At 52.0% G+C, this 8,753-nt stretch overlaps 2 protein-coding genes across 2 annotated transcripts in view; one reads left to right on the forward strand and one right to left on the reverse strand.

The window, feature by feature from the left end:
- The window catches only part of EXOSC5 (exosome component 5), a 10,211-nt gene extending 2,474 nt beyond the window's left edge, over window positions 1–7,737 (reverse strand). Inside the window, exons 1-4 of the mRNA XM_010849271.1 lie at window positions 7,494–7,737; window positions 2,978–3,091; window positions 2,328–2,449; window positions 876–1,016 (exon numbers count right to left, since the gene is read on the reverse strand). Of these exons, the coding sequence (XP_010847573.1) occupies window positions 876–1,016; window positions 2,328–2,449; window positions 2,978–3,091; window positions 7,494–7,641 (525 nt within the window). The 5' untranslated portion in view covers window positions 7,642–7,737. The remainder of the gene's footprint in view (window positions 1–875; window positions 1,017–2,327; window positions 2,450–2,977; window positions 3,092–7,493) is intronic.
- Window positions 7,738–8,102: 365 nt separating this feature from the next.
- The window catches only part of BCKDHA (branched chain keto acid dehydrogenase E1, alpha polypeptide), a 19,564-nt gene continuing 18,913 nt past the window's right edge, over window positions 8,103–8,753 (forward strand). Inside the window, exon 1 of the mRNA XM_010849339.1 lies at window positions 8,103–8,255. Coding sequence (XP_010847641.1) covers window positions 8,138–8,255 — 118 coding nt within the window. The 5' untranslated portion in view covers window positions 8,103–8,137. The remainder of the gene's footprint in view (window positions 8,256–8,753) is intronic.

Consider the following 8,753-nt stretch of genomic DNA (forward strand, 5'->3'; position numbering starts at 1 on the left):
GGGGGGGGGGGGGTTGCTTTTCCCGCAGCCAGGCCCTCACGTAGCAAGTGTATTTTTTGAGGGGAGTCTACACATCACCCCCTCCCTAGGGAATCGCTCCCCACGTGATCCCACCACGTGGCTCTGACAGGGCTTCCAAAGCACAGTGTTCTGCCCCAGAGGGGCAGCCACGGTGATGGTCATCCCTCAGTGCCTCCCAGAGTGCTCTGCTCTCTGGGGCTGGAAGCCAGCAAGCTCTATTTCCCAGGTTCCCCTGCCAGTTTGGGTGTAGCGGGAATCTGGTGGGAGACAAGAGAGGAAGGAGAAAGCAGCATCTGGGTCCTCACAGGAGTTTGAGGCGTATCACCCACCACAGTCGTCATGGAGAAAGGGTGGCTGTGGACCTCAGCAGCCAGGCCAGAGCCAGACTGTCTGTTTTCATCTAGATCTGACTGCTCCCATGTCCCCAACAGCGCCCAGCAGGAGCTGGCTTCAGGCTTCTCATCTCAGGGGGGGCCTCCCTTCTTCCCTTTTGCTTCTTCAGCTCTTCCATCACGGCTGTTGTGACCAGTTCCCTGCATTCAGTTCCACTTGCCCACCCCCCGTCTGAAGCTCTCAAGGGGTTTCTTTCTGCTTTCTTGACTGGATATGACTGTCACAGTCCTGAGCAGATAACTGGGAATAACTGGAGCCTCAGCACACTGTGAACTTGAGCCACTGAAGAAGAAACTGTAAGTTTTTGCTTTTCTTTTTGAACCTCTTAAAATCAACTCCCTTGTCACTTTAGCGGGTTAGAGCTGGTACCAGCCAACTGTTTTGGAGAAGCGAGGCCCAGAGGAGGAGGAGAGGGAGGGTGCCTGTCCAGGGCCTTTCACCACCCCGCCCTTCATACTTACCTTTTCCTGTTTAGCAGTAGGGTCTAGCATGAGGGTCCCATCAGAGTCCAGAGCACAAGTGACCCCACAGAAGAGGGCCCGCATGGGCACACCAGCGTCCACCAGGGCCATGCAGGCGGCATTCAGGCAACAGGCCAGGAGCCACAGGCAGTGGTTAAGTTTCTTTTTTCATCTTTTGTTTTTCTTTGACCACACTATGTGGCTTGTGGCATCTTAGTTCCCCCACCAGCGACTGAACCCAGGCCCTCAGCAGTTACAGCGCAGAGTCCCAACCACTGGATCGCCAGTGGATGTTAAGAGTTTCTACTGAAAGTTGGTCAGCAGAACACATCCATGCCTCCGGTTCACCAGGCCAGTGCCGTGAACACCAGACATCTAATTGATCACAGAAAGGCAGAGTAATCCTGGGATCTAGTATCCTTGGGTTCCAAACCTGAACTGCCACCCTAAGCTGTGTGACCTTGAACAAGCTACTTACTCTCTCTGAGTCTCAGTCAGGGATCACAAGGATACTTAGGAGGTATGCACCTTCAGGGAAACAAAGGTGAGAAGCCTTTCAAGATAAAACAAGGAGGCAGTGGCAGAACCAGGCCCGGGGCTGGGGAATTGAGCAAGCAGTGCTAGCTGGCGACAGGCTAGCGGGATGACAGAGGGAGGAGTCAGTGTCCTCAGGGAGCCGGCAGTCCCAGGGAGAGGTCTGGCCCTGGCCCTGTGCAAGGTGAGCCCAGGCCTGAGTCAGACAGCCAGCCCCAGCTCAGTTTCCTCAAGTCTCTCCTCCCCAGGGCCCAGCTTTACAGTCAGCCAGCCCCACCTCTGCCACTGACCCTCCATTATCTCCCATCTGTGAAGTGGGTTCACAGTGCTCCTCTTCCCCCATCTGTGAAGTTATCTGCCCAACGCAGGGCCACACACATCCACAGAGCTGTCTAGAAATGCCCATTTCTGGGCCTCTGCCTCTTGCACCCAAACCGCAGCCACATTCCAAGGCTGAGCTGCCGAACCAAAGGCTCTGCCTGCTCGGGGCTCCTGCACTTGTTGAGCCTCAAATCCAAGCTCAGGGTCAGAAATGAGGTCAAAGCCATAGGCTCTGGAGTCAGATGGGCCTGTGTGTGAATTCAGCCTCTGCTGCCTTCCAGCTGTGTGACCTTGGGTAAGCGACCTCCCCTCTCTTGGCCTTGGTTTCCTCACCTGAAACATGAGACCAGGACCCAGCTGCTAGGGGCCTTGAGCTCTAGAACCACATGGCTTGGGCTTATGTCCTGGCACTGCCAGTTACTGGAAGTGTGAGTTGTCCGTGCTGTATAAATTGCCTGACACAGTAAACGCTCAAGCCGTGTTTGCTGTTCCTACAAGTTGACATCTGTCAAGCAGACTAGGAGAGGGTGTGTACATGGCCATCAACAAGGAGGGCAATCAGTGAGATTCTGGAGGACTTCCTGGAGGAAAGGATACAGAGCCAGCATCGCTGACGACCTGCAGTACCACAGTTATGGAGGTGCGGGGGTGCAGCGCTCCCAGCACCACCGCTTCGCATGTGTTTCTGATCAGCCGCTCCCGGCTCTTCTCCGCTATGCCTGCGGAAATCAGGGGTGGGTTTGGGCTGTCAGGCTCTTCCTGTCCAGCTGGCTCACCTGTCTCCATATGCCCCACCCAAGCCTCCAGAAAAGGGCCTGCAGTCTTGGCCCAGGAAGAATTTGCGGGAATGAGAGAGGAGTCCCAGTGGGAGGGAGGCAGGGCCTAATTGCCACCCACTTAATGCCTGCCACCTCCAGTGCCCACCAAGGGAGCCTCCCGGGGGAGGAGAACCTCAGAGCTCTCCCATGTCCAGTGCTGCTGTCCATTCCCATCCCACTGCACCCAGCCCTGGGGAGTGAGGGGGGCAGAGAGTAAAAGGGTGGAAAAACAGATTAATGGAAAGGAGGAGAGATGGAGCCAGGAAAGAAGGGGGGAGGGGGGAGAGAAGATGGAGAGAGAGAGGGAGAAAAGTGATAGAGACGTACAGGCAGAGAACTGGAGAAGAAGAAACAGCTGAGGGGAGCTGAGAGGAGGAGTGGAGACCAGAAAGGGCAGTGACGGGGACACCGGGCGCAAGGAACAGTTACCAGGCAGTCCGGTCTTCGGCCTCAGGATCACTTCCAGCGTGGCCTTGTTGAAGATCTCTTTGCTGATTTTCACCTCGGCTGGCCCGTACACGCCGGCCAGGACGGAGGTATCCCCTGGGGAGAAAGCATGGGCGAGCTCACCTGCATGTTCCCTGCCTCTGGGGTCTGACACAAGGCACTTAACATTGTGGGCCCTGAGCTGGGTGGCCAGGGGTCCCCACGTCACCCTCACTCTGGCCCACCCCTTGTCAGCAGTGATTCCTTAAGCATTTGCTTCATGTCTCTGCCTCTACTTCCTCATCTGTAAAATGAGGATGACTATAGTACGTTCCTGGGACTTCCCTGGTGGTCCACTGGCTAAGACTGAGCTCCCAGCACAGAGGGCCTGGGTTCAACCCGTGGTCAGGGAACTAGATCCCACACGCTACAGCTAAGAGTTTGCATGCTGGGACTAAGACCCGGTGCAGCCAAAAAAAAAAAAAACCAACGCAAACACCTACAGGACATCTTTCACAGCTATGAGGATTAAATGAGATAAAAAGAGAAATACTTAGGATGCTGCCTGCTAAGTTGCTGAGTGCCCAAAGAACTTTAGCTACTATTAATAACTTTTAACAGGAAGTTCTTCCTGAGTGCTAACCTTCCCCCTTCTTACTGCTGCTGGTCCCAACTTCTCCTTCCAAAGCTTCCCCCAGGCCAAGTTCTCTTCCCTCTGGCTCACATCCCCAGATTCTGCAGCAGTCAGGACACCTGAGAAAGGGATGAATATGTAGGGCTGGGTCCTGGCACCTGCTTATTTCCTCCTGGCTCTGTAATCTCAGCTGATTTTGCTTACTTCTCTGGGCCTCAGTCTTCCCATCAGCAAAATGGGTAGACTGGACTACAAGAGCAGCTTCCAAACATTCCTGATCATAACTCCCTGGAAGAAATACATTTTAGATTCAAATACACTTCAGGACCCAAAACTCACACAAATCTGTGTGGATGTAAATGGAACGAACGCCTCCCAAAACAACTCTTACTGTTGCTGCTTTGACGTACTCGGATATTTTCTACTATATTTCAGTTACAAAGAACCACTGAAGGGGACTTGCCTGGTGGTCCAGTGGTTAAGAATCCACCTTCCAATGCAGGGGATGCCGGTTCGATCCCTGATCAGGAACTAAGACTGCACATGCCATGGAGCAACTAAGCCCACGCACCACAACTAAAACCTGACCTGACCAAAGAACAGAAATAAAACAGAAACAAAAACAAAACCCACTAGTGAACACAGTAGTTCTCAACCCTGTATGCACACTGGGCTCACTGCAGAACTTTAAAAAGATCTAGATGCCCAGGCCCCTCCCCTAGAGAGCCTTAATCCCATTGCTGGGGGCTGGGGCTCAGGCACTGGGAGCCTCAGAGCTCCAACAGGCCATTCTAACGTGCAGCTGGACCTGCAACCTGCAGTGGGAAGACATGGAGCTCCAGCACGGTTTCAAAACACAGGACTGCAACCAGAATCGCTACAGCAGATCATTTAAAAATACAGAGGGCTGGCATCCCTGGGTTGGGAAGATCCCCTGGAGGAGGAAATGGCAACCTGTTCTAGTATTCTTGCTGGGATAATCCCATGGGCAGAGAAGCCTGGCTGACACAACTGAGCGACTAAATAATCAGCACAAAGAGGGCTGGCCTTAGTTGGCATAGGTGGGTTCTGGGGCTTGGCATTTTTAACCTCACTGGAGAGTCTAGTGAGGGTTTGCAGAGGACCCTGCTCCAGGGTCCTGGGCTTTGGGGTTTTAGAACATACAAGGGGCTCAGTATTTCTTTCTTTTTTAGAACACACAAGGGGCTCAGTATTTCTTAAATTCTAAGAACCTCCAGGCACCTGCACTGAGCAAGAGAGCTAAGCCTGGGGAGGTCCCAGGTAGAGGCTTTTTTGTTCTGGGGAAGGGGAGGAAGAGCTGCCATACAACTGAGGGACTCTCTTGGCTCCAGGAGAATGGACCCTGGAGGAGGAAATTATCCAAGCAGAACTAGATCCACAGTGGGGTCTTCCTTCCTGTTACTCCAAAGGCGCTGTCTGTGCTTCACCTGGGCACAAGACTGCCTCCCTTCTCATCTTCCTGAGGCCATGGCTCTAGCAATTCCCTCCCCTCTGGACCCCACATCCATCTAACTCCTGGCCCATCTAGCTTATCCTCTTACAGCAAAGTTCCTGAAGAGCTGTCTCTGCTCACTGACTCTTTTCCTCCTTGACTCCACCCCTCCACCAGAACAGCTTTTTCTTTTTTAAATTTTACTTATTATTTTTGGCTGTGCGTTGGGTCTTCGTTGTAATGCGTAGGTTTCTTATTGCGCTGGCTTCTCTTGTTGTGGAGCACAGGCTCTAGGGTGTGTAGGCTCAAGTAGTTGTGATGCAAGGCATGTGGAAGCTTGCTGGACCAGGGATGGAACCCGTGTCCCCTGCACTGGGAGCTCAGAATCTTAACCAGGGAAGTCCCAGAGTGACTCTTGGCTGCACCACCTACGATAGACAACCAAGTTGTCAACCCACAGGTCTAGTCCATCCTCACATGATTCAGTCTCTCAGCCGGACCAAAACAGTTGGTTGGTCCTTACATTTCAAACACATTCTCTGGGCTCCAGGTCACTACCCTCTCTTGATTTTTCTCCTACCTTACTAGTTGCTCCTTCTCAATGTCTTTTCCTAGCTCCACCCAGGCTAGAAGGCACAGGGCTAAGTTCTAAGTTCTTCTCTTCTCCATCTATATTAATTTTCTTGGTGATTCCATCCAATCAGTAGCTTGAACTGCCATCTAGAGCCAAAGGACCCCCAAATTCCAGTCTTGTATGTCCGACTGCCGAATCCACACTGCCATGGGAAAGTCTATTAGGCACTGCAAATGTAATGTTTCCAACTGAACTCATTTTCTTCCAGCATGGCTGGTCTGGGTAAAAAACTTTAGTGTTATCCTTGACTCTGTCATACCCCCAAACCAAACTACCCGCGATTTGTCGGTTTTACCTTCCGACTCTCACCACCAGTCCTGCTCCCACTCTGGTCTGCGCCACCCTCCTCTCCTCCTTTCCCCCCATGCCCTTTACCATCAACACTGCAGCCAGAAAGTCTAAAATCTATAAAGATATATTCCGAGCATGTCACATGGCTCCATTCTCAGTCACTAGACTTTATATGAGGGGCAGGCCTCCTTACCTCCACCCCATCTCCTGTCACCGATGCAGGCACCCCTGTCCCCCTGACTGTTCTTCAAACACACCAGGCAAGTTTTGGCCTCAGGACCCTGTGGTTCCTAATGCTTTAAAAGCTTTCCTCTTAATCTCTTTAGGGTTTGCTCCCCCTGCAAAAAGCCAATTTTAGGGGGAAAAAAAACTGCCTTAAAAATTTTTTATTTGGCTGCACTGGGTCTTCACTGCAACACTCGGGATCTTTAGTTGGGGCATGCGAACTCTTAGCTGCACCATGTGGGATCTAGTTCCCTGACCAAGGACTGAACCCAGGCCCCCTGCATTGGGAGCTCAGAGTCTTAGCCACTGGATCATCAGTAAAGTCCCATCTTTAAGTGTTTATTCAAAAGGTACCATCTCAGTTGATGCCTTTCCTGACCATCCTAATTAAGACTGCAACCCTCTCTGGCACACCCCATTCTACATCTTTACTGTATTTTTCTCCAGTTTTTTACTACATATTTTACTTATCTTTTGCCTGTCTCTCTGACTAGAATGTAAGAATGTCAAATCCGTTACAGCAGGGATTTTTAAAAAATTTATTTACTTATTGCCCAGAACAATACTAAGCAAAGGTACATGTTCAATGAAAGAATGAATGAAAGCAGGTTTTGTATTTGGGTTTCAGGTAATGCCCTAGAGCAGGGTCTGAAGCATTTATGGGGGTGACCCTTAGGCCTATCCCCAGAGGAATATTTCCCTCAGAGGGGTAAGGGAACTGAGTCTAGTTTCAGAGTTGTTTAGCTAGGAAAAGGGGATATTTCCCTAATAGGTAAGAACTACCCCAATCTTAGGGATATAGGGAGAGTTGTGTATCCCAGTCAAAGGGACATTTACCCAAGAGGTGGGGCTGGGGACATCACCATCAATCTGAGAAGTAACTATATGGATAAAAGATCTGCCACCGGGCTAGGGAGTAAACCGGAAGTGGTGACAGTCCACTGGGCATTTATGCAAACAAACAGGTTTGCCTCAGCCTGGGATGTATGGACCCAGGGTGCGTGTGTAGGAAACCGGAGAGGAACCTAGTCAAGGGAGACCCCCGGGTAAGAAGATTTCCCCTATTCTGGAGTATTCATTCTTTAGAGGTGGTCTGCCGTCTCCCATTCTACGTACTTAACAATCTTCTCCTTGCTAGTCTGGAGGGAGAGATATATGTTTACCTGCGTATGCAGTAGTGTCCACCCCGGCAAGAACTGCACCAGTTCAAGAGAGATTTTTACCAGCTAGAGCAGTACACTGTAACCGCCCCCCCAAAATAATACAACCTAGTAGTTCCTACCTTGCAGGAAAGAGGCAGAGCCATCAGGCCGGGAAAGCAAGTTCTGTTCGCAGGCAAAGTGCCGGAGGCTACAGCCGGGGACCCTAGGGCCGGGCTCTGTCCCAGAATCAGCCCGGATCTTCGATTCAGTCTGCATTTCCCCCTCCATAGCCCCGGAGCCCACGTGCAGCCGGGGCTTGTTGCTTCCGCCCAGAAGCGCGCGCTTGCGTAGGAGGTGCGTACAGAGTACGCACGCGCCGACCCGGGGGCTCCAAGAGGGGCGCCCGCACGTGGCTCGGCGTTTACTAACAATCTGGGCCCTCCCACTCCCGCTCGGAAGTCCAGGAAAGCCATTGGACAGAAGAGAAAGTGGGCGGGCCTTGGCATGAGCTCGTCCTACCCAAGGCCCCCGGCCTTGAAACCCTGAGGCGCTGGACGGGTTGTCCTCTTCTTTGCCGGTTACAGGAATAACTAACGTGAGGCGGTCAGAGTACTTTTGGGAAGTTAGGTGGCTTTATGCACCTACATGTGTGTCCCAGAGGCTGCAGAACTAGTAGCGTATGGTTTCTTGGCAGGGTGTTGCTGGCATTTGAGTCAGGCTTATGAAGGGGCAGCCCCTGTCTCGCCGAGGAGAGGGGCGGATCTCCGAGGGATGGTCAGCCAAGATGGCGATGGCGGTGGCGTTTGCGGTGGCGAGGGTTTGGAGACCAAGTCGAGGCTTGGGACGGACGGGCCTTCCGCTCCTGCGGCTGCTTGGGGCTCGTGGGCTGGCTAGATCTGTGAGTACCTGGGGCACCTGAGAGTTTTCTCGAAAGAGGTATAGGAATGTTTATGCGGTCTTCAGAGTGAGGGGATTCCCTTAGGTCCCTGTAGGAAGTGAAGGAAGGGCTGTTAAGAGAAAGGACGAGGGCTGGGAGAACCACTTGGACAGGACATGCAAGGGAATAACTTCCACTTCCTTAGGAGAAGAAAAGCCAGACAGCTCTTTTCTGACCCTAAGGGAGGGAGAAAACTTGGAGAAAGCGAGGTAGTTTCTTAATTGCCGCCCATCCCCAGGAGAGGCCGCTTGGAGAATACGGGAGAAGGGTGTGCCCTCTCCCCTCAGGAGCTGGAGAAAATTGTGTTTGTAAGGGAAAGACTTTTTTCTGAATACAGCGTCTACTTTCAAGGAGGAGGAGAGAGACATCAGTTGCCCTTTCAGGAACTTTTATGGTGCCCCATGTTTCTTTGCTCCAATTCTGATTTTTAAATAAACTGCGTAAAAAAAAAAAAAAAAAAGTT

The sequence above is a fragment of the Bison bison genome, unplaced genomic scaffold, assembly GCF_000754665.1.
Source record: "Bison bison bison isolate TAMUID 2011002044 unplaced genomic scaffold, Bison_UMD1.0 scf7180017864280, whole genome shotgun sequence".
Classification (NCBI taxonomy): domain Eukaryota; kingdom Metazoa; phylum Chordata; class Mammalia; order Artiodactyla; family Bovidae; genus Bison; species Bison bison.